Genomic DNA, 25,052 nt, shown 5'->3' on the forward strand with positions numbered 1-25,052 from the left:
ACAGAGACAGCACAGAGTCATGTCACATACTACACCGTCAGGTCCAACTCAAACACCTGAGAGGACAGAGACACCACAGAGTCATGTCACATACTGCACCGTCAGGTCCAACTCAAACACCTGAGAGGACAGAGACACCACAGAGTCATGTCACATACTGCACCGTCAGGTCCAACTCAAACACCTGAGAGGACAGAGACAGCACAGAGTCATGTCACATACTGCACCGTCAGGTCCAACTCAAACACCTGAGAGGACAGAGACACCACAGAGTCATGTCACATACTGCACCGTCAGGTCCAACTCAAACACCTGAGAGGACAGAGACAACACAGAGTCATGTCACATACTGCACCGTCAGGTCCAACTCAAACACCTGAGAGAACAGAGACAGCACAGAGTCATGTCACATACTGCACCGTCAGGTCCAACTCAAACACCTGAGAGGACAGAGACACCACAGAGTCATGTCACATACTGCACCGTCAGGTCCAACTCAAACACCTGAGAGGACAGAGACAGCACAGAGTCATGTCACATACTGCACCGTCAGGTCCAACTCAAACACCTGAGGGCACAGAGACAGCACAGAGTCATGTCACATACTGCACCGTCAGGTCCAACTCAAACACCTGAGAGGACAGAGACACCACAGAGTCATGTCACATACTGCACCGTCAGGTCCAACTCAAACACCTGAGAGGACAGAGACAACACAGAGTCATGTCACATACTGCACCGTCAGGTCCAACTCAAACACCTGAGAGAACAGAGACAGCACAGAGTCATGTCACATACTGCACCGTCAGGTCCAACTCAAACACCTGAGAGGACAGAGACACCACAGAGTCATGTCACATACTGCACCGTCAGGTCCAACTCAAACACCTGAGAGGACAGAGACAGCACAGAGTCATGTCACATACTGCACCGTCAGGTCCAACTCAAACACCTGAGGGCACAGAGACAGCACAGAGTCATGTCACATACTGCACCGTCAGGTCCAACTCAAACACCTGAGGGCACAGAGACACCACAGAGTCATGTCACATACTGCACCGTCAGGTCCAACTCAAACACCTGAGAGGACAGAGACAGCACAGAGTCATGTCACATACTGCACCGTCAGGTCCAACTCAAACACCTGAGAGGACAGAGACACCACAGAGTCATGTCACATACTGCACCGTCAGGTCCAACTCAAACACCTGAGAGAACAGAGACACCACAGAGTCATGTCACATACTGCACCGTCAGGTCCAACTCAAACACCTGAGAGGACAGAGACACCACAGAGTCATGTCACATACTGCACCGTCAGGTCCAACTCAAACACCTGAGAGGACAGAGACACCACAGAGTCATGTCACATACTGCACCGTCAGGTCCAACTCAAACACCTGAGAGGACAGAGACACCACAGAGTCATGTCACATACTGCACCGTCAGGTCCAACTCAAACACCTGAGAGGGCAGAGACAGCACAGAGTCATGTCACATACTGCACCGTCAGGTCCAACTCAAACACCTGAGAGGACAGAGACACCACAGGGTCATGTCACATACTGCACCGTCAGGTCCAACTCAAACACCTGAGAGGACAGAGACAGCACAGAGTCATGTCACATACTGCACCGTCAGGTCCAACTCAAACACCTGAGAGGACAGAGACACCACAGAGTCATGTCACATACTGCACCGTCAGGTCCAACTCAAACACCTGAGGGCACAGAGACAGCACAGAGTCATGTCACATACTGCACCGTCAGGTCCAACTCAAACACCTGAGAGGATAGAGACACCACAGAGTCATGTCACATACTGCACCGTCAGGTCCAACTCAAACACCTGAGGGCACAGAGACACCACAGAGTCATGTCACATACTGCACCGTAGACATAGCAGGGCTCCAAATTAACTGTTTTACTTGGTAGCACTGGTGCTTCCAGTTTAAAAATGTAGGAACACCAGAAGGAATGTAGGAGCACCCACCAAAATGGAAGGAGCACCGATACGTTATCGATGATTTTATATGAATAAAAAACACAACAATATAACATGAAAAGGTGAAATTGCGTGGGTATAAAATAATTGCAATGTTTATAATAACATGGTTTAAGAATGGTGTAGGCCTATGCCATAGGCCTAATTACATTGCAAAGAGCCTACTCACTTCAAATGTGGACAATGCACACTGATCAGGCTTTTTGTGTTGGCATACACTGTACACCGCACTTTGCGGGGATGCAACAGAAGTTCGGTGAACCCAGCGTGATCTGGGTAGGCCAATCAGAGGCAGGTGGGGGCGGGTCTTTTTCATTAACCCAGGATACGTTGGGATATAGGAACTGAGGTGACTGGTGATGTGCCCTCTGGTCCTTAGTTTATTTGAAGGCACTCTGGGTTCGAAAAGACTAGAAAAGGATTCCATATAAATGGCTGATTTTCAGTTCTCCTTTTCGGTCTGTGACACTCACGTGCACCCATGACACCTTGTCTTATATTAGTTCAACTGGATCTCTTTCCCACCAGTCCCTAGTTTTTAATTAGCTTTGAATCAGTGAAAATAGGTAGTCAACGAACATTTTTCATCCTGTGTCACGTCGGTGTAGCCTCTGTACTTGAAGGCCTACTGTTGCACTGACCCGTGTGTCTGTCTGTCTGTATCTGTACTGTTGCACTGCCCCGTGTGTCTGTCTGTCTGTATCTCTACTGTCGTACTGACCCGTGTGAAGTCGGGGTCCTGGCTGACGTCGGTGTAGTCTCGGTACATCCCCACCGCTCTCAGGTACTTGACAATGTAGGCCAGCTTCTCTGCATCTCTCCCTGGACAGGAGGAATACAACGAACCAGGTCAGCAGCAGGAGGAGTTGAACAATATGCTGACACTGGATAAATAATATCCTAAACCTAAATATATACAATTGGGTCTATCAGTATACTGTATATCCTAAAGGGGATCAGATTATAGCCTAGAGTAGAGTATGCCTGGCCTATTAACAGAAAAGAAAAGTTACAAAAACAAACAAGAAATGCTTTTTTAAAGCACAGTGGACTGGAGACTATTTCTCTTTTATTCATAACTAGCCCTTACTCGTTCAAAGATATGAGCTCTGAAATGATGTGCACTGTGTGGGTTATGGGATGTGCACTGTGCACACAGTATATGAGGGATGGAGAGTAACTTTAACTGGTGCTTACATGATAAAATGTAGGAGCATCAATGTAAGAAATACCCGTTTCGTTTAATGGCTACAGAGATACTGTGTACCAATCGGCATGATTTTTGGACAACATCTGTAACAGGGCCAGACAACACCCCCCCCCCCCCCCCCCCCCCCCCCCCCCCCCCACACACACACACACACACACACACAGCTGGTTAAACATGTTGCCTCATGCTAGATGCAGAATAGATAAGCCTCATGCTAGATGCAGAATAGATAGTACACCATAAAAATGCTAATATACAGCATACGATTTGTGAAAGTGACAAACGGGCTTCACAGTTATGTTAGGTGTGTTCATATGCTAATGGTGATGCGATTTCAGATCAATTGCTCCAGCCACTGAGGAGAAACGCTGTGACAGACACTCAGACAGACAGACAGACAGACTTTTGGAAAATTATATGTTTGATGTTGGAGAGCTGCAGGGAGAGATACAGCTCACCCACAAGGAACACAAGGACACCCACCGGTCTGCTCCAGTATACTGAACACTAGGATAATCGTGAGGACACCCACCGGTCTGCTCCAGGTACTGCACGCTGACGTGGTCCACGGGGAAGAATGCGGCGGTGGCTCCATACTCAGGACACATGTTGGCGATGGTGGCGCGGTCAGCGATGGACAGCTGGGCCACGCCCGGCCCGAAGAACTCCACGAACTTCCCCACCACGCCCACCTGACGCAGGTGCTGCGTGGGGAGAGAACAAGATGGAAGCACTTGACATCTATGTTTGTTTAAAAGAGGTGGTGCCATAGTTTTGTATGTTTGACATTAACTGGGAATGTAGTGAAATCCAGTGGACTCTATTTTGATTCAAATGTGATTTTCTATTGGGCACCAAAAAAGAACAAGAAAGGAATCCAACTGGGATTGACCGGGAAAAAATGACACCATTGCAGCCACTTGAGTAGGTTTGCATTAAGAGGCCATGGACAAGCACATATTCATATTAACCCATTTAGGATTGTTACCTTTCAAGACAGGAACCCATCTTTGTTTCTTTTTTTTTTTTTTTACAAACATTTTAAGTTTTTCAGAATCAGGATTTGTTGTTAGAATCAGCCTCAGTCCTAAACGTGTTAAATGTTCGTTTTGCCCTTTTTTTCCTCTGGCAAATAAAATGGGAGTCTGTCTGCAAGGGGCTTTAACCAGACAAGGTAAGAATTATGAAGGAGAACCCTTCGCTTACTAATAGGGATGCATATGGTCGATACAGCATTCATACACTTAGTGTAGACGAAAAAGTCAAGATTGTACGGCGGATTCCTCTCACCTTGGTGACGGTGAGGACGATGTCGGTGGAGGTGATGAACTTGTCGGGGGTCCCGTACAGCTTGTAGCCCACCACCTCAGGAAGGACCATGCTGATTGGCTGGCCCAGCATCACTGCCTCCGCCTCGATCCCGCCCACACCTGGGAGAGGGAACGGGAAAGGTAAACTTTCAGCTTCGCCCCCATAGATATAAAAAGCTAGATGCCTCATCCGCCGCTGCAGTTCATTGGAGCGACATAGGGATGCAAATTATCGATTCATTCATGAATTTATGAATAGATAACCTTGTTGATCGATTAACCGATTAATTGATATGCGCTGTTTTTCTTGTCCGAAACCGAAGATGAGTGCAGAAACATAATTGCCTTGATGTATATAACATTAACAAGCTTCAGCTGGACACACACGCACCCCCTTTGCAGTGCTCTACGGAGGCTGTCTCATTTCTCTCCAAAAGCCTTTGAATATGATGGAATGTGTTTAAAGATTACTGTGATTACATCACACACACCATACATGTAACTTTCATTGGGCAAAAAAAAAAAAAAAAAAAGATTAATTGCGATTCATTTATTTGAATCGATTAAATCTTAACAGCAATTAATTACTACTAGAAGCTGCGTCTAGTTGGCGACCTGGCCAACTCGGAACAATGTAAATAGGGAATGAATGCCCCGCCCTTTAATGCAAACCCCATTATACCTGTTTTCATAGGACCCGTTTTGACCATCTGTCTGCCTGTGTCCATTTATGCCCATATATGGAGATATCTGTATCTGTCTGTCTGTCTGTCTGTCGGCGTCCATTTTATGTCCATATATGGAGATCACTGCAGTTATAGTTCTGGGTCCATTTTATGCCCATATATGGAGATATCTGTCTATCTGCGTCCATTTTATGCCCATATATGGAGTATCTGTCTGTGCCTCCAACTGTGTTGCAGACACAGTGCCGGTTCCCCCTTTAATGCAAACCTCATTATACCTGTTGTCATAGGACCCGTTTTGAACATCTGTTTGCCTGTGTCCATTTATGCCCATATATGGAGATATCTGTATCTGTCTGTCTGCGTCCATTTTATGCCCATATATGGAGATCTTTGACCATCTGTTTGCCTCTGTCCATTTATGTCCATATATGGAGATATCTGTATCTGTCTGTCTGCAATCCATTTTATGCCCATATATGGGGGCATTCATTTTATGCCCATATATGGAGAACGCGCGTGCCCGTGGGACGAACGGTTCTCGAGATACGCGGATTACATACATACATACACACTCACAGAGATTTTTTGTTGACTCATGTGGCGTACGTGATGTCAGAGCCTTTTATGAAGTGATGTCACAATGAGTCAGAGCTTTCGCCGATTTCCTCCGGAACAGCCTGATGTCAACAATCAACCCCGCATAAGGAGATTCCGAACGCTTCGCGCCGGTTCGGGAAAACCGCGCGTCGGGTCGGGTCGAGACCCGGCACTGCACTCGTTTATGCCCATATATGGAGAACGCGCGTGCCCGTGGGACGAACGGTTCTCGAGATACGCGGATTACATACATACATAAACACTCACAGAGATTTTTTGTTGACTCATGTGGCGTACGTGATGTCAGAGCCTTTTATGAAGTGATGTCACAATGAGTCAGAGCTTTCGCCGATTTCCTCCGGAACAGCCTGATGTCAACAATCAACCCCGCATAAGGAGATTCCGAACGTTTCGCGCCGGTTCGGGAAAACCGCGCGTCGGGTCGGGTCGAGACCCGGCACTGCACTCCGTGCCGCGGCGGGGAACGCGCGTGCCGAATCTGAAGCCGGTGGGACGAACGGTTCTCGAGATACGCGGATTACATACACGCAGACACGCAGAGACTTCTCGCATTTATAGATAGATGTTCGCTCCCGGCTGATGGCTAAAGCAAATTTTTTAACTCAAATATTTGCTTCTTGGAAAGGGTCCCCGGCACGGAAATAATTTCGAGATGAGGGGTCTGCAGCCAAATACATGAATTTTGGGGGTCCTTGACATGAAAAGGTTAGAGGACCACTGAGCCTAATGCATATAAAACTAGGGGTCCTTAGTTGAAATTAAAAACTTAGAGAACGGCTTCTTTAGACCAGGGGTCAGCAACTTTTTTTTAAACTAAGTGACATGTTTTCATCTTCTAGATAGTCAGCGTGCCATGTCAACAACATACATTTTACATAGTTTACATAGCATAACATAGATTTTAATCACACGCCATCATTTTGATTGTCAGGACATTGTTATAACGATCATTAGACTATATAACCCTCCTATCTCCCTGACTCCCTCCCCAGTCAGAGTTCAGAGTTTTAAAGAATGTAGAATTATGTGCAGGATTAATGCACATTTGCTGTAAATTAGGTGACTTTGTTTAACTGACCACATTTAAATATATATATATATTAAATTTTAAATTAAAAATCCTCTCTCTCACACTTGTGCCAGTGATCACCCTCCCATGTGCCAACGTTGGCACCCGTGCCGTAAAGGGTTGCCCTATAGCTGCCCTATAGGGTTGCCTACCCCTGGGTTAAAACAACGAAGAGAGCCCAGTCCTCACTCACCCCATCCCAGGACCCCCAGGCCGTCTATTTCAATTCAATTCAAAAGAGCTTTACTGGCATGAGAAAACACACGTTTACATTGCCAAAGCAAGTATCACAATGGGGAACATATATACAGTTGGAGGGGGCACAGCATTGTGCAAACAGAGCTAGGTCACATTGTGACATTTTATATATATATATATATAATATATATATATATATATATATACAGGGTATAAAGCTTTTGGAACAAAGAGCAGCATTGTCGTTTCTCAAAATGTATTCAAAGCTCTGTTTCATAGGTCTAGATGTCAATCCATGGTTTGTAGTCCTTAGGGTGGTTGTGTTTCTAGCCTTCTTTTGTCACAACAGTTCACAAATCTTGCAGCTGTGTTCGCACATTGTTGTATTTCTCCCAGTAGGTATGGGAGTTTTTCATCATTGGTCATGTTTTCAAACTCGCGTTGGGTGTGTGTAATCTGTGGGAAGTACAGTATGTGTCTCTGATGTCTTGGTATAGTGGGCAGGTGGTTAGAAAGTGTAGCTCTGTTTCTACCACATTTTGTGTGCAGTGGGTGCATAGTCTGTCTTGAAGGATAAGTAGAGTCTGCACACTGGTTACGCTCCATAAAGTTTATTGCGTCAACGTTTCGATCAAAGGATCTTCATCAGGACAAAAGTATCAGGGCATTCACACCTGCATTTAAGTAGACTAGTGCACTATCCACTGATAGGCTAACAGGTTAAGGGTACAATTGGTCACAACAGTAGATGATTGGCTAGCTTGGTGTGACACATCAGGGTGTGAACCCATCCAAGAATAAAAAGCAATAAATGATAATATTCCAAATATCCAAAGAGACAAAATAAAGTCATACACAATATACAAAATATCAATATATAGATAGGTACTACAGGTACACAGTGACAAGTTGCAGACAGTATAGGACATCATGCATGAAGTGGTTTAATACAGAAAGAAGACCAATAGGGGGGTCAACATTAAAACCCTCCCAAATAAATATATAATAATAGAAACAGGCAGGGTGTAATGTTTCTGTAGCCATCAACTGATGGAGTAATGAGAAGGCATGACCATATATGGCGGAACCATATATGGTATAGCTTTGCAGCACTTGCTCTGTTACATGTGTCATGATGTGTATGGAGAACACTAATAGACATGAACACAAGAAAAAAGAAATAAACTCTAATGCCAACTGCCAGAATTCTAGACGAAACCTGAAGATATCTGCAACCCACAACAAAGTGTCCTATACTGCTGCACCAAGGTAGGGGGTCTTGTCACCGGCACCCTGTGGAGGCCATAGAGTATTTTCTCAATCAGAGGACAGATTGTATACCCAGCACTACCTGCATTAAAGAGCTCACTGAAATTGTACTCACTAAAAACTTCTTCCTGTTTGAGAATGATTTCTATCTACAGAAATGTGGAACAGCTATGGGAAGCAAGATGGCTCCCAATTATGCTAACCTCTATGTTGGGCTCCTGGAAAGTAGTTTGATTTTGAACCCAGAGTATAACCCTTTTTTGACACACATACGGTTATGGAAACGCTATATTGATGATATTTTCCTTGTTTGGACTGGGTCCTCTGTTGAGTTGGCAGCTTTTCATGCTTTCCTGAATCACAAGAGTCAGTTTTTGAAATTTACCATAGCCTCTGATCAGACCAGTATGAACTTTCTTGACATTCTGGTTATTAAAGAAAATAACAGATTGTACATGGACCTGTACAGAAAGCCCACAGATCGTAATGCCTTACTACATGGTGAAAGTTACCATCCCACGCCACTAAAAAAAGGCATCCCTATGGGCCAATTCAAACGTATTCGCAGGATTTGCAGCAAAGACAATACTTTTCAGGTACATGCAAAGGATCTAGAGAACAGGTTTAAACAACGTGGCTATCCTGTCCAATGGATCCAACCGGCCGCAGATAAATTTAATGATTGTACCCAATCAGACTGTCTAAAACCCATAGAGAGAACAGATGGAACTAGAGAACAACACTTCAAGTGTTTTGTTCAGTATTCTCCTTTGGGCCATCATTTTGAGAAGGTGATCAGAAGACATTGGTATGTTTTGAGTTCGGACCCTATTCTTGGTCGATCTTTTGCAGCCCCTCCCCGCATTGTGTATAAGAGACCTCCAAATCTGAGGAACCTACTGGTTAGGTCACATCTACGTCAGGTCACTCCTACACATTTTCTTAGTAATATTCCAGATGGCAATTACAAATGTGGCAGATGCGCTCAATGTAGCTTTACGTATAAATGTCACACCTTTAATCATCCTACAACAGGTAAATGTTACAAGATCAGAGGTGTCATCAGTTGCACAACACCAAATATCATCTACATGATTAAATGTGTATGTGGTCTAGCTTATATAGGCAAGACACTGAGACCCCTGAAAACTAGGATTTCAGAACACAGGAGTGACATTAGGACCAAGGACTTTAAAAACCCTGTGGCAGCACATTTTCACCAAGCTCAACATTGCATCTCCTCATTAAAATATATAGGAATTGAGCGTGTTACTTTGCCACCTAGAGGGGGAGACATTGACTCTTTACTCCTCAAGAGGGAAGCCTTTTGGATTTCCACCTTAAATACTGTAAAAAAAGGTTTAAATGAATCCTTTGACATCAGGCCATTCCTTTAAGTCACTAGGTCCCTCTACTGTTTTTAATATTATGGTTTTATCTGGGTATATTACCCCCTATTGTTTTTAGCTGGGTAGATTACCCCTTCTAATGTCCATCATTTGCTATTGCCTATTTGGCCTTACTACTATTTGAATTGTCTTGTATTGTTTACTTACTTTCTCCTCTTGTCCTCCACAGGGTGCCGGTGACAAGACCCCCTACCTTGGTGCAGCAGTATAGGACACTTTGTTGTGGGTTGCAGATATCTTCAGGTTTCGTCTAGAATTCTGGCAGTTGGCATTAGAGTTTATTTCTTTTTTCTTGTGTTCATGTCTATTAGTGTTCTCCATACACATCATGACACATGTAACAGAGCAAGTGCTGCAAAGCTATACCATATATGGTTCCGCCATATATGGTCATGCCTTCTCATTACTCCATCAGTTGATGGCTACAGAAACATTACACCCTGCCTGTTTCTATTATTATATATTTATTTGGGAGGGTTTTAATGTTGACCCCCCTATTGGTCTTCTTTCTGTATTAAACCACTTCATGCATGATGTCCTATACTGTCTGCAACTTGTCACTGTGTACCTGTAGTACCTATCTATATATTGATATTTTGTATATTGTGTATGACTTTATTTTGTCTCTTTGGATATTTGGAATATTATCATTTATTGCTTTTTATTCTTGGATGGGTTCACACCCTGATGTGTCACACCAAGCTAGCCAATCATCTACTGTTGTGACCAATTGTACCCTTAACCTGTTAGCCTATCAGTGGATAGTGCACTAGTCTACTTAAATGCAGGTGTGAATGCCCTGATACTTTTGTCCTGATGAAGATCCTTTGATCGAAACGTTGACGCAATAAACTTTATGGAGCGTAACCAGTGTGCAGACTCTACTTATCCTTCATGATTCTGCTTGTCTAGCACCTGGGCCACGGATGTGCGTGCACTATTCTTTTCATGCATAGTCTGTCTTCCCTTGGGAGCGGGGTCTGTCTGTGTCGGCCTTTCTCTATTGCAAGGCTGTGTTAGCTGAGTCTGTACCTAGTCAAGGCTTTCCTAATGTATATTCTCACTCACTCACTCACCCCATCCTAACACCCCCAGGCTGTCTATCATGGTGGTATGGAGTCACTGACCCCATCCCAGGACCCCCAGGCCGTCTATCATGGTGGTATGGAGTCACTCACCCCATCCTAACACCCCCAGGCCGTCTATCATGGTGGTATGGAGTCACTCACCCCATCCCAGGACCCCCAGGCCGTCTATCATGGTGGTATGGTAGTCACTCACCCCATCCCAGGACCCCCAGGCCGTCTATCATGGTGGTGTGGGAGTCGGTGCCCACCAGGCTGTCAGGGTAGTACCACCCGTCCTGGTCAAAGACCACCCTGGCCAGGTACTCCAGGTTCACCTGGTGCACGATGCCCGAGCCGGGCGGGATGATACGCATGTTCCTGAAGGCCTTGGAACCCCACTGGAGAACAAGGACACTTTTCAGTCAGTTCTAACCAGAATGTCTATTATGTCAACATTTTCCTCAGAGCATAATCTCTGTGTTTATGCTTCCCCTTATATGGAGATGAATTCATTTGAATGTACAATGCAAATCCGAATTTTACTCAATAAAACATCATACTGTTATGCTAAAATATGTCATAAATACAGGGAAGTGAAAGCTGATACCTTCAAGAACTGAAACCTCTCCTTGTTCCTGTCAAACTCCAGGTCCTGGTTCTTCTGCAGGCTGTCAGACCTGACACACACACACACACACACACACACACACACACACACACACACACACACACACACACACACACACACACACACACACACACACACACACACACACACACACACACACACACACACACACACACACACACACACACACACACACACACGGTTACAGAATGTCACACAACACACTTCTAAAAGAACACACTTCTAAAAGAACACACTTCTGAAAGAACACACTTCTAAAAGAACAACAGCAGGAGTAAAAAAAAAAAAAGAAAAAAAAGAAAAAAAAAGAGGCATTTGGCCGATGCGTTCAAGTTGCAGGAGATTGAAAATACCCCGCTTTGACAAACACAGAGCGAGAGTCACGTAGCGGAGAAAAAGGCGTTTACGTGAAAGACGTGTGGGACAACATAAAAAATCAAACCTCGGTTCGAAGTGGAGCGGTGAATTTGAGCAGCTGTACCCTATGTGAGTGAGTGAGTGAGTGAGTGAGTGAGTAAACTGTGCCTGTGAGTGAGTGGTGAGTGTGCCTGGCCTGCACAAAACAGCGCCCCTCCTTTAACTAGTGTGTTGTGTGTGGCCACTCAAGGTATTGCCAGGCTACGGACATGGCCAGCCAGCCACCCAGCCACCCACCCACCCAGCCAGCCACCCACATACCCACGGACATACCTGTCTATTGGGAGCGCTTTCACCGCTCCAAAAAACTGTGGAGCCCTGTTCACTTGGGTTCCGTCTCTCTGTGTTAGTAGCATCGCTTAGAATAGCCAGACAGCCGTATCCACAGTGGGTGGAATTCAGAAGGTTGCTGGTTCACCCCCCGGCCTTCCCAGTCTAAGGGCCCTAGGCTAGCTTGTCCTAAACGTAGCACTGGCGCCTCACAGCTAGAAGGTCCTGGTGCCGCGAGATCATCTGGTAATATTTGGAATTTATTTGAACACTTAAACAGATATTTTGTATCATTTTAAACTTGAGTTATTTTCAATGTTTTCCTTGCGACATAATCCCTAAAATATGCCATGAATATAAGGTACTGGGAGTGAAAATTATGAATGTCATGTAGGTAATATTATAATATAATGTAGGGGTGCCTCGGATGAAAAAGATATTTATAGGGTTGCCCTGAGCCCAAAAAGCTTGGGAACCCCTGCCCTAGGTACCCTCACAAAAACATGCAGTAATCCTAACCGGGACACCTGATGGGAATAACGTGTTCCTTCCACTCACTATGTCCAACCGGGGAACTATATCTCCCCCCCCGGCAGGTGAAAAGAAGCTGCTTGGACTCCTCATGCACTGAAGGAAGCATGAGGTCAATTCGGGGCTCTCATGCACATGTACAGTAAATGCCACATATGCCAAAACAACTAAAGGGGACCAAAGAATAATAACAATAATAATACTTATTTTATTTACGTTTTAAAACTGAACTGATTGAATCTACAGTAGATTTCACCAGACCCATCGGTAGGCAGAGATCTCACATTGTCTCAACAGACCACTGTTGGCTTTGTGACCTTGTATAGCAGCTATTTTCGCTATTCGTCGCGCAACGACAACAAATTATAAAGAGATTAAAAGAAAAAAAGCCTCACTTCCTGTTGAAGTCCACCTGGATGGAGTGGTCGATGACCAGGTCAGCGGGACACACAGGGTTAATCTTCTCGGGGTCTCCGCCCAGCTTCATCACCGCGTCGCGCATGGCTGCGAAGTCCACCACCGCTGGCACGCCCCTAGTGGAGGGGAGGGGAACAACACACCATTCTGAACATGTCTGCAGGAGTCACATTCAAGCTTACACTCACTTTAACCCATTTAGGCCTGACCTGAGATCTACAAGCTCACAGCGTGGCACCGAGTGCCGTGCTGCGAGCTTGTAGATCTGGAGGGGAAAGGAACTGGTTGGAATAACGTGTTCCTTCCACGCGCTACGTCCAAACCGGGGAAATCCCCAGTGTCAGGTGAAAAGAAGCAACTTGGGACTCCTCATGCATTGAAGGAAGCATGATGTCAGTCCGTTGTCTCCACAGGCGTGGCAGAGGGAGAGCAGAGCCCAGGATTACATAGGCAATTGGCACAGGGTGAAAATGGGTTACAAAATCGTGGGATAAAAATTATATAAAAAAAAAAAAAAAAAAAAAGGATGCCTCTCACCCCAACTGTTTCATCCTCCCGTTCACAGAGGCGGAGGGGCTACACATGTCTCAAGACCTCAACCACCAGATCCAGAAACAGCTTCTTTCCCTGTCATCATTCTGTTGAACTATTAACCCCCCCTCCTCCCTTCCCAGGACAAATTAACTCATATACTGCCTTTTTTTTAAGACTGTTGTTTATTAGTACCTGTGCTGCTACTTCTTTCATTGCATTGATTGGATTGATGCCATCAAGTTAATTTCGTTGTACACTTGTGTTCAATGACCAAATAAAATCCATCCATCCGTGAAAGGCTCAGTGTTTCACAAGCCAGGATGGGGTGAGGTTCACCACTTTGTGAACGACTGCGTGGCCAGATAGTCCAACAGTTCAAGAACAACGTTTCTCAACGTACAATTTGCAAAGAATTTAGGGATTTCACCATCTACAGTCCATAATGTCATCATCAAAAGATACAGAGAAATCAAAAGATACAGAGAAAAAGGGGCAAGGCCGAAAACAAACATTGATTGCCCGTGACCTTCGAACCATCAGGCGATGAAAAACGGACATCATTCTGTAATGGTTATTAGAGTTCTCAACGGGCCTGAAAATTAAGACCCGGCCCTAACTGGGCCCTAACTGGGTCGGCCCGAGGCACCGAGGCCCGACTAGTCAGCATACATTTCAGCACCTACCCTAAATGTCGGGTCGGGTTCGTGTATGGTCGGGTTCTCATTACTCTATCGCAGAGTAATAGTAATAAAATAATAACAAATATATATTTTATTTTTTCATTGAGCCCGAAGGCCCTACGCGGCCCAACTAATTAGCATACATTTTAGGCCCTACCCTACCCTAAATGTCGGGTTGGGTTCGGGTATGGTCGGCTTCTGGCAGAATTTGAGAACTCTAATGGATATTACCACATGGGCTCGGGAACACTTTCGAAAACCATTGTTATTTAACACGGTTCGCTGCAGCATCTCCAAAATGCAAGTTAAGACTCTACAAGGTATTCACCAAATATTCTAATATCAGAGTAACTATTCGACGTTGTTCACCGAAGTTGAATATTTGCTTTTTTTATCGTTTTCTCTTCAAAAAATATATAGTTTATAATTTATAATATTTTCTGTCCCTGGCTCTAACAGAACAACCTACGTGAAGTCCTGGAGGATGAACTCTGGCTCTAACATAGTGACCTACGTGAAGTCCTGGAGGATGAACCCTGGCTCTAACATAGTGACCTACGTGAAGTCCTGGAGGATGACCCTGGCTCTAACATAGTGACCTACGTGAAGTCCTGGAGGATGAACCCTGGCTCTAACATAGTGACCTACGTGAAGTCCTGGAGGATGACCCTGGCTCTAACATAGTGACCTACGTGAAGTCCTGGAGGATGACCCTGGCTCTAACATAGTGACCTACGTGAAGTCCTGGAGGATGACCCTGGCTCTAACATAGTGACCTACGTGAAGTCCTGGAGGATGACCCTGGCGGGTCTGAAGGGAACCTCCACGCTCTGGCTCTGCGTGTTCTTCCAGTCCAGGATGCTCTCCACGTCGGAGCTCTTCACAAGGAACTCCTCACAGTTCCTCACCGCAGACTCCAGCAGCACACGGATGGAGAAGGGAAGACGCTCTGGAGGAGGGGAGACATTTAGAACATTTATAACATGAGACAGCAGGTGAAAAGAAGATGCTTGGACTCCTCGTGCACTGGAGGAAGCATGAGCTCAGTTCGGGGCTCTCCCCAGGTTTGCAGAGGGAGAGCAGAGCCCAGGATTACATTTAGCAATTGGCACTGAGTGAAAATCGTGGGACAAAACTAAAAAATAAAGATTGCTGTCGAGCAGAAACTTCACCCATATTTTAACTTTTTGTGTTTTTTATTTTTGTAACTGATACACCCTGCTTGATCTGACTACAGCGTCACTCAAAAGAATAAAAAGTAGCAGATCTACAAGCTCACAAAGCGATGCATTTTGGGAGGTCAGGGGTTGATTCCCTGGCCGGGTCATCATACCAAAAACCCTAAAAACGTGACCCAGTGCCTCCCTGCTTGGCACTCAGCATCAAGGGTTGGACTGGGGGGCAAGTCCCTGTGACATGCTAGCATCATATCCAGAGGGTGTACTTTACTTTAACTTTATTTATTTATTTGGGCAGGACAGTACCAGTTCATGGACACATTGACATTGACATGTTGCATAATAAATACAAACATACAAAAATCTCAGTGTAAACCAGCCGGAGTTAGCTTAAAGCTAAATTTCGTCCGTTGTCCTCAGGACATAAAACAAGAAACAAAACAAGACTAACAATAACAAGAACAGAACAGTACAGGGCGAACAAAACACAACAAGAACAAGGTGCTTGGCGCAACAGAGTGCCTAGTGCGACAAAGTGTACATGTCCAAACTTGTACATGTAGGGCTGTCACGATATGACATTTTACATGACGATTAATTGTCACTCAAATAATTGGCGATTAACGATTTAATTTTGTTTTTGTCGTTGATAATTACATTTCTGTTTGGCTTTTAGGCTTTGAAGTTGCACATGGCAGATATGACACATAACCTAAATATACAAAGAAATTATGGGCTCATTTGACAACTTTCTACTTAAAAAATAACATTGATAGTGGAAATAGCCGATCTACAAGCTCACAACGCGTTGCGATGCGACGCGTTGTGAGCTTGTAGATCTGCTATTTCCACTATTTCGGACATTTTTCAACATTCACGATTATGACGATTATGACAAAATAATTGCGATAATGTCAAATAATCACCATTAGACGATTATGTAATAATTGTGACAGCCCTATGTACATGTCCTATTTTATGTGCTCAGCATGGCTATGGCACTTATCAGTATTAAGAGAATATACAAAGCAGATATATACGTTGTTATCGGATTCAAATCGGCGATACACATCACAATGTATTTACATGTATTCCAAGTAGTGGTTATTTTATTACCATATCTGGGATCTCCCAGTTTGGTGAGGTTGTAGAAGCGTTTCTCAGGGGCGTCGGGGTCCAGGGACTCAGCGATGTGCTGAAACGGATTCTTCTCCACGTCGCTCATCCTGGAGCTGCTCTGAACCTCGTCCAGAGGCCTAACAACACAGCTCACGGATCCACTGGACACAGATCCACTGGACACAGCTCAGATCCACTGGAAACACAGACCAGAAAACGAATGAATAAATAAAAGAATTCAGGGAAGATTCCGGACGGGGACCCAAATGCATTTGGGTCCCCATCCGGACACTATGGCACGATAGGAGTCCAACTAGTACTGGTGGTTCTCAAACGTTTTATTTGCAAGGACCCCCATAACTCTGAGTATGTACAAATGGAACCAAATGGACCAGTAAGGGTCCATTTGGTTGCATTTTGAACACTCTCAGAGTTACAGGCCTGTTATGGTCATTCAGGGCTAGATCTTTATGCGTTTCTTTTTTTTTGTGTGACCAACTTTTCTGTTTTAATACATTTTCAGAGCAGGAGACAAAATGACATTGCATTGCATATCATTACATGTCATTTACAGTACATGGCAATAGCAACAGTCTCTTTCTCCCATCAGTGGCCCTGTGGTTGCGCATCAACCCAGGCTGCTTATATGGTGCCAACCCCGAGTTTCCCGAGTTTGGGCCGTTTTTGAAAAAAAAAAAAAAAAAAAAAAACGTTTTTTCAAAGAAAAAAAAATTAAAAATGTTTTTTGGACCTCCAGAAATGTGTTAGGCATGATCGCGATCGCGAAATTGCATGTTTAACCCCCATACCAACCCATTCTTTCAAACATGGCAGCCATGTTTGTTTACATCTGAAGAAAACATAATGGCTCATAAATCTTGAATGCCTGAACGGATTTTCCAAGCGGATCTTTTTGTTTGAAAGCTATGAACAGCCTGCACACACGTGGTGCATCATCTAGGCATGGGCGTGCACTTTTTACACAATTGCGCAATTAACATGTAAGTCTATGGTAACCATGGCAACGTGGCCCATTGAAGAGAAAAAAATCATGGCTACATGAGTGTTAAGCCCCTTACCATATCCCCATGTTTGCACAGACTTTTAGGGGAAGAGAGAAACACTGTGACTTACATATACATACATCATACTTCTTTTGAGTCCAGATTATAGAATGAAAACAGAAGACAAAGGGAACCAAAACAGATGAGAACTGAAAACAGAGGGGAACCAAATCAAATGTATGCGTTTCTGGTAGGGCTGTCACAATTATTACATAATCGTGATTATTTGACATTATCGCAATTATTTTGTCATAATCGTCATAATCGTGAATGTTGAAAAATGTCCGAAATAGTGGAAATAGCAGATCTACAAGCTCACAACGCGTCGCGTCGTGAGCTTGTAGATCGGCTATTTCCACTATCAAAGTATTTTTTTAAGTAGTAAGTTGTCAAATATGTCAGTAATTTCTTTGTGTATTTAGGTTAGGTGTCATATCTACCATGTACAACTTCAAAGCCTAAAAACCAAACAGAAATGTAATTATCAACGACAAAAACACAATTAAATCATTAATCGCCAATTATTTGAGTGACAATTAATCGTCATGTAAAATGTCGTGACAGCCCTAGTTTCTGGTAATATTGTTGTCCACCCATTTCGTTTGTCTGTGGCAAAAATGTAACTTTGAGGAAAAACGTCCACCGCAAGCCAGCATGGCGATGAAGCCCGGTCAAACACAATGAATGGATTACTACTTCCTCAACATGCTTACCACTGTGTGCATATTACCTGGAAGAACTGCCTATTATTCACATGTCAATCACTATGTTTGTTCCGCCCCACAAGGGCAAAGAATAGACTGTAACCTGTACTGTATGTACAGTACAGTGAGACAGCACTTCCTCCTAGAAGCTTTGTAAAGACACTTTCACAATGATTACATCATTGACCTTTTCCATCATCCTCTAATTCACTGTTTCCACAAAGCGGGTGCCGTCTGCCGTGGCACCCTAGGGTGCCGTGATGCCAGTCCAGGGGTGCCGCGGAGGAATTTGATAACATTTGGAATTCATCAATATCACTTCTGTGCGTTCAATTATTTAGACCCTCTAAACACCTCTAGTAAAACAGACCTGATTTGCACTGTACTTGATTTCATTTGAGTTCATTTGCCATTTACCCCAACTTTCTTTACCAAAAATAGCAGATCTACAAGCTCAGCCGAGCTTGTAGATCGATAGGGATGCTGAGGTTCAAGTTGTTAAACGTAAAGTAACAGTGTAATTCAGGGGTGTCATGTTCAAGCCTCATTAAGCATCATTAACAGCCAATGAGGGACCAGCATTCCTGGTGATGCCAGTGGTGAGTGCACCTCATGGCACGCTCTGCTGGTGCACAAGTAGGCCATACATGGCCTACTTGTGCACAAGGCACAAGTTGGCACCTCGACAGTTCTAGTGGTGTATATTATGTTCCAAACTTCCAATGTCTACAACCAGTGGTTGTGGCAGCCCAGCCCATCCAGCGGCAGAGGAATGGATTCAAAGGTCTCTGACAACAACAACCACACGTGCCTGATAGCAGCTGACATCATCAACCTGGAACAGATCCTCACATGTCTGTCTCACTGTAGGAGGGACAAAAACTAGTAAACTACCCTACGAACCACCGTGTAACGCCGATTGTTTCCCAAACACTTGAAAGTGGCTAAATATGTCATTTAACACACTATTAAAGCCGGCAATTTCTTTTCTACTATTTACACCAGCCACCATAAGTCACATCTGCCCATGAAAGATTGCGCTGCATCTTGGGAATGGGCATATTGTGTCTAAAAATACACATTTAGCCACTTGCATGCATGCCCCCAACCTGGGGGCATGCATCAAAATCACTAAAATGATAGAAAGAAGTAAATGAAGACACATCTTTTCTTTTCTCTAATGACTATAGACTAAAATATTAACTCTTGTTGTAAAAAAAAGAAGTTGTCCTTTAAAATTGCTGTTACATTTAGTTTGACTCGGTTCCGCAGATACTGTATAAAAACACCTCAGGGCAAACGGTGGTTTGACCCTAAAAAAAGGAAAAAAGCTCACTGTAACATGAAGCAAATCAGTGTCTCAGGCTGTCAACACGCACGCACGCACACGCACACGCACGCACACACACACACACACACACACACACACACACACACACACACACACACACACACACACACACACACACACACACACACACACACACACACACACACACACACACACACACACACACACACACACACACACACACACACACACACACAGCTCTGGTTGGAGGGCTGGTGGGGGTGTGTAGGATCTTTGATAAAGTGCTGAGTGTGCATTACATAATCTGAGAGTATAGCGCAGCGTTCGCTTCAAACCAATGCACTCTAGTGTCTTTTTATGCATTTTATTGCATGTTCAGTCTTATCTCTGACTCCACTCTTTACCTGGAGTGGACGGTGGACCTATCCTGTGTGCAGTGGTGTAAAGTAACTAAGTGCATTTACTTAAGTACTGCACTTAAGTACAGTTTTGAGGTATTTGTACCTTCCAGTTTTCAGTACTTTTACTTCTTCTCCACTACATCTCAGAGGCAAATATCTCACTTTTACTCCATTACAATTATTTGAAAACTTTAGTTACTAGTTTGCAAATATAAATGATTATATTATAAATAACATACATTAATCCACTTTAGCCCTATTTTATACCTAGGCTGTTTTCAAAATAGCCGATCTACAAGCTCACAACGCATCACAGTGGATCTGCTATTTTCAAACATTCTTTTTTTAATTGCAGACTTTTACTTGTAACTGAGAATTTTGTTATTGCAGTACTTATACTTTTACTTAAGTAAAACATCTGAATACTTTTTCCAACACTGCCTGTGTGACACCTGACCCGAACCCCTCCCCACACCCTGAGGGGATCAGTAAATAAAGTAATATAATCTTATAAATTAAAATATAAAGAGTACTTCTAAAAGATTTGTGAAAAGCTGTGTAGGGCTGGCTGCAATTATCGATTATGTTTTCGGCAATTATTAAATTGAGATTACTCTACTCTTGGATTCATCAAGTAATCGGGGGTGTCAGTGTCTTTGTTCTTAAAACATTAGCATTAAGCCAATCAACATGAAAATAATTCTAATTTGTCTTATTAAGCAAATCAACCACTGAAGCTCTGTTTTAGACAGCCGTACAAAGAAATGGAGAAACTAGACATCTGCAAGCTCATCTCACGTTGCACTGCGATGTGTTGTGAGCTTGTACTGTAGATAGGCTTTTTAAATAATAATAGATTAAATGGCTGCAAAGCTGACAATGTCAACTATATCAATGCTGCTGTTATAGATTAACGATTGATCAGAAAGGTATTGATTAATGAGAGATCAGAAAGGTATTGAATGGAATTGAATTGAATAATGAGGGATCAGAAAGCGCTTTGCATGTCCTCCCGTCACTGTGTTAAAGTTGAACAGATAAGGAGACAGCTCTTTCACCTGAAATGTCCACACACTGCCAAATGACCAAATATGATACATTGTTGTTGGCAGAAACGTGGTATCTCCTATCCAAATTCTAACTGTTTTTTTCACATAAATCAACGCCCCACTTGATCTGCCAAGCGTCACTCAAAAGACTCCAAAGTAGCAAATCCACAAACGTGTTCCGAGCTGGTGGGTCTGCTACACTTTTGACGCTTTGGAGTTGAAGAATCCTGAAAAGTAACATTTTTGGACATTATGTGAGGTTTCCACCCGACAGCACTGAAGTGTACCGCGTGCACTTTGACCCCTCGCTGTGGTGACAGGATGGACTGTCCAATCACACGCTACCATTAACCCATTTAGACCTGAACACATTATGACGCAATATTTTATGCTTTAAATATAAAAAAATAGCAGATATACAAGCTCACAGCGCGGCACAGAGTGCCGCGCTGCGAGCTTGTAGATCTGCTATTTTTGAAAAATCGTGAAAATTCTATAAGTGTCTTTTGAATCCTTCTAAGATTTTTGGGAAAAAAAATATGTTTCTATGTCAGCAATCTGGCCAGCCATCGTCAAAGAAAAGGTCCTTTTCACTTGACTGGAGCTCAGTTATTCTGTTCTTGAGAGACTACTATGTCAGTGGTTCTCAAACCTTTTCATGTGAAGGACCCCCAAAATGATATTTATTTGGCCACGGACCCCCATTTCAAAATATTTAGTTCCAGGGACCACCCAGAAGCAAAATTTGAGTTACAAACGTTCGCTTTGAAAATACACATATTCAAAGATTTTTTTCAAAAATAGCAGATCTACAAGCTCGCAGCGCGGCACTCGGTGCCGCGCTGTGAGCTTGTATATCTGCTATTTTTCACTGGTTAAAGCATTCAATAATTCAAGGCCTAAATGGGTTTTAAAGCGTTGTGATTGTGAAGCTCCTGTCCAACAGCATGCCTATCTTCTGTACGTCGCTTCAAGCAGATCGACCCTTTCCCCCCGCCTCCCTGGCCCGTTCCTATGAGTTTGTGTAGAACAGGGGTAAAATGGTAAATAAATGGTGCATTTATATAGCGCTTTTATCCAAGGCGCGTGCATAGATTGTGCATTACATTCACCCATTCACGCACACATTCATACACCAATAGCAGAGGAAACCATACAAGGCACCAACCTGCTCACCGGGAGCAACTAGGGGTTCAGAGTCTTGCTCAAGGACTGTTCGACATTAGGCCTAACCTATAGTTAGGCCTAAATCAGAAATTAGCCTACAAAAACAAATATGTTGCTACATACTGTACATGCATTGTAAGCCCCTCCCATACACTATAATGTGTTCCCGGCCTGAATGGGTTAACTCAGGGGGAGACCGGATTTGAACTGGGAACCCTTCGTGCTCTAATAGCGGTTTCTCTACCCCTGAGCTATGCCGCCCCAGGGGTATAGGTAACCTTAGGCACGGTGCCAACATTGGCACAGGGGAGGGTGATCACTGGCACACTGGCAGAAGTGTGAGGAGAGAGGATTTTTATTTTAAAATCAAATATTGTTTTTAACGTGGTCAATTGCATTAAGTCGCCCAATTTGCAGCGAATTACATCCTGCACATAATTCTACATTTATTAAAACTCTGAACTCTGACTGGGGAAGGAGCGGGGGAGATATGCTGGTTATTGCTCCGAGTCAAAATATGTCCAAATTTTGATGGGGTGAAGAAAAAACAAACAAACATGTTACTTCATTTCAAAGAGGTTGCTGACCCCTTGTGTAGAGCAATAACTTCCAAACGCGTGACTAAGAAACGTGGCGTCTGAGATTCATGCAGGGTTCCCACACATTTTTACCAATTAATTTCCAAAACTTTTCCAAAACCTTTCCAGAATATTTTACCCAATTTCCAAGACTATATAACAATAATTCAGCTCAATAACGAGTCCTATGCACACACAGTGCCCAAAGACAGGTAGTGTATGCCAGTGGTTCTCAACCTTTTCAGGCCGTGACCCCCGAAATAATCATATTTGAACTGGGGACCCCGGCACCCTGACGAGCACTAAGAGTTGAGGAACACGGTTTTATTGTGAAAACAGCAGATCTACATGCTCACAACGCCTCGCGTTGCGAGGCGTTGTAAGCTTGTAGATCGGCTTTTTCACACTTTCTCCCTCTAATATTTGACAATTTGGACAATGTTTAATTTGTCATTTCAGAGGTATTAATTTTTTCCACGACCTTCCAGGACCCTTGATCAATTCCCAAACTTCATGTTCATGTTACGAGGAAGCTGTCACTTCTTATTATGGCGGTGCGAGTGCGGGGGACCCCCAGCAGTTATGGGGGGCCCCAGCAGGGGGTCCCCAGCAAAAACAAGATAATAATAATACAGCATTAAAATCAGTTAGACCACTTGTCTTTAACCCTAGAATAGCATAAATCCAAGTTAAATAGTACACATCTGAAGCATACAACGCGCATTTGTGATAACTTGTGAACTTGCAGATTGCTGCTATTTCATATTAATCAAAACAAAACTATATGACAACATAAATCTTGTATGGGGATCTCTGGCACATAATATTTTCAGATTGGGGGGGTCCATGGCCGAATACATTTTAATTTGGGGGTCCTTGACCTGAATAGACGGTTTGAGAACCATTCTTATTTACATATGTTAATTATTATGTAATTTCTTATTAATAACCATTACAAGCTTACTGTGTAATTCACACGGAGCACTATAGAACTATAAAGAAAACTATATACATATATTGTTCACCTTTGTATTTTATTTTTTATATATATATAGGCCTATATAGTCTATATAGTTGGTGAACTCTGCCATACACTTGACTTAAAAAACGATTTTTAAAACTATATTTTGTATAGTCATAGATTTTGGAACCTATAGTCTAAAATAACCCGCATTTAAAAGACCGGTTTACACAAATCAGCATTGAATTAATGTGAGGTCTGATGTTTAATAACACAATTAAACGTGAGTAATTTGCAATGGCTATGGTTAATTAAAATGCATACATTAATAAAGCTAACTATATTATAGGCCTAAACATAATTATACACAGTGAACAACAACAAAAACTGAACAGAGATTAAATAAAATAAAAAAATACCCCGATTTGTATTTATTTTTCATCTCTGTTTTTACGACGGTGTGTCGCCCTTTGCGGCCGACGGAGAGCAGATCTACAAGCTCACCGGGCGTCGCGGAGGCGACGCGCGGTGAGCTTGTAGATCTGCTCTCCGTCGGTAAAGTGACAGCTTCCAACAGCAGAACAAGCCGTGTTTGTGTGTCTTGGGTTTTTTAGCCTTTTTAGCGGTGAACAAATGACCTTATATGGACTTACCTCGGCGCACTAGAGCCGTGCGTGCGCGTGTGCGTCCGTGCGCGGTGTGCGTGCCTGTCTAAAACGGTGTAAAACGTGGTAGAATCCAAGCAGATCACCTCTGATCACACACACACACACACACACAACATCAGACTGCACTGTGTGAGCTGCTGCTGCACTTACCATCATCATAGACTCTCTTCCGGGTTCACCGTGACGTCACCGCGACGTCACTTCACGCGATGCGTGGTCAGATCATCTAGAAGCCCACTTTTTTTTTATTTGGTCAATTTAATGATTAATCTATTCCTTTAATCTCATGAAGGACATCATTTGCTATTATTATAGCAATTGCAATAGTGGTGAACTTGAGATTATTGTTATATTATTTTATTATTCATATTTTTTGATTGATTGATTGATTGATTGATTGATTGATTGATTGAAGAGTTTATTAGCAGTTTGCAATAGAGAAAAGTACAGTTGCATGACAGCACAAATCGCTGGTACAAGGTCAACTAAAAGGAGATCCTAGAAAGCCTT

General features: G+C 43.4%; 1 protein-coding gene across 1 annotated transcript in view; it reads right to left on the reverse strand.

Moving 5' to 3' along the window:
- Positions 1–24,680, reverse strand: part of aco1 (aconitase 1, soluble) — a 53,648-nt gene extending 28,968 nt beyond the window's left edge. Inside the window, exons 1-9 of the mRNA XM_080741967.1 lie at positions 24,528–24,680; positions 16,636–16,834; positions 15,122–15,290; positions 13,106–13,243; positions 11,451–11,520; positions 11,058–11,241; positions 4,505–4,644; positions 3,747–3,918; positions 2,726–2,826 (exon numbers count right to left, since the gene is read on the reverse strand). Of these exons, the coding sequence (XP_080598093.1) occupies positions 2,726–2,826; positions 3,747–3,918; positions 4,505–4,644; positions 11,058–11,241; positions 11,451–11,520; positions 13,106–13,243; positions 15,122–15,290; positions 16,636–16,744 (1,083 nt within the window). The 5' untranslated portion in view covers positions 16,745–16,834; positions 24,528–24,680. The remainder of the gene's footprint in view (positions 1–2,725; positions 2,827–3,746; positions 3,919–4,504; positions 4,645–11,057; positions 11,242–11,450; positions 11,521–13,105; positions 13,244–15,121; positions 15,291–16,635; positions 16,835–24,527) is intronic.
- Between the last annotated feature and the right edge of the window lie 372 nt (positions 24,681–25,052).

Source organism: Nannobrachium achirus (assembly GCF_963921795.1).
Source record: "Nannobrachium achirus genome assembly, chromosome: 14".
In the NCBI taxonomy this organism is placed as follows: Eukaryota; Metazoa; Chordata; class Actinopteri; order Myctophiformes; family Myctophidae; genus Nannobrachium; species Nannobrachium achirus.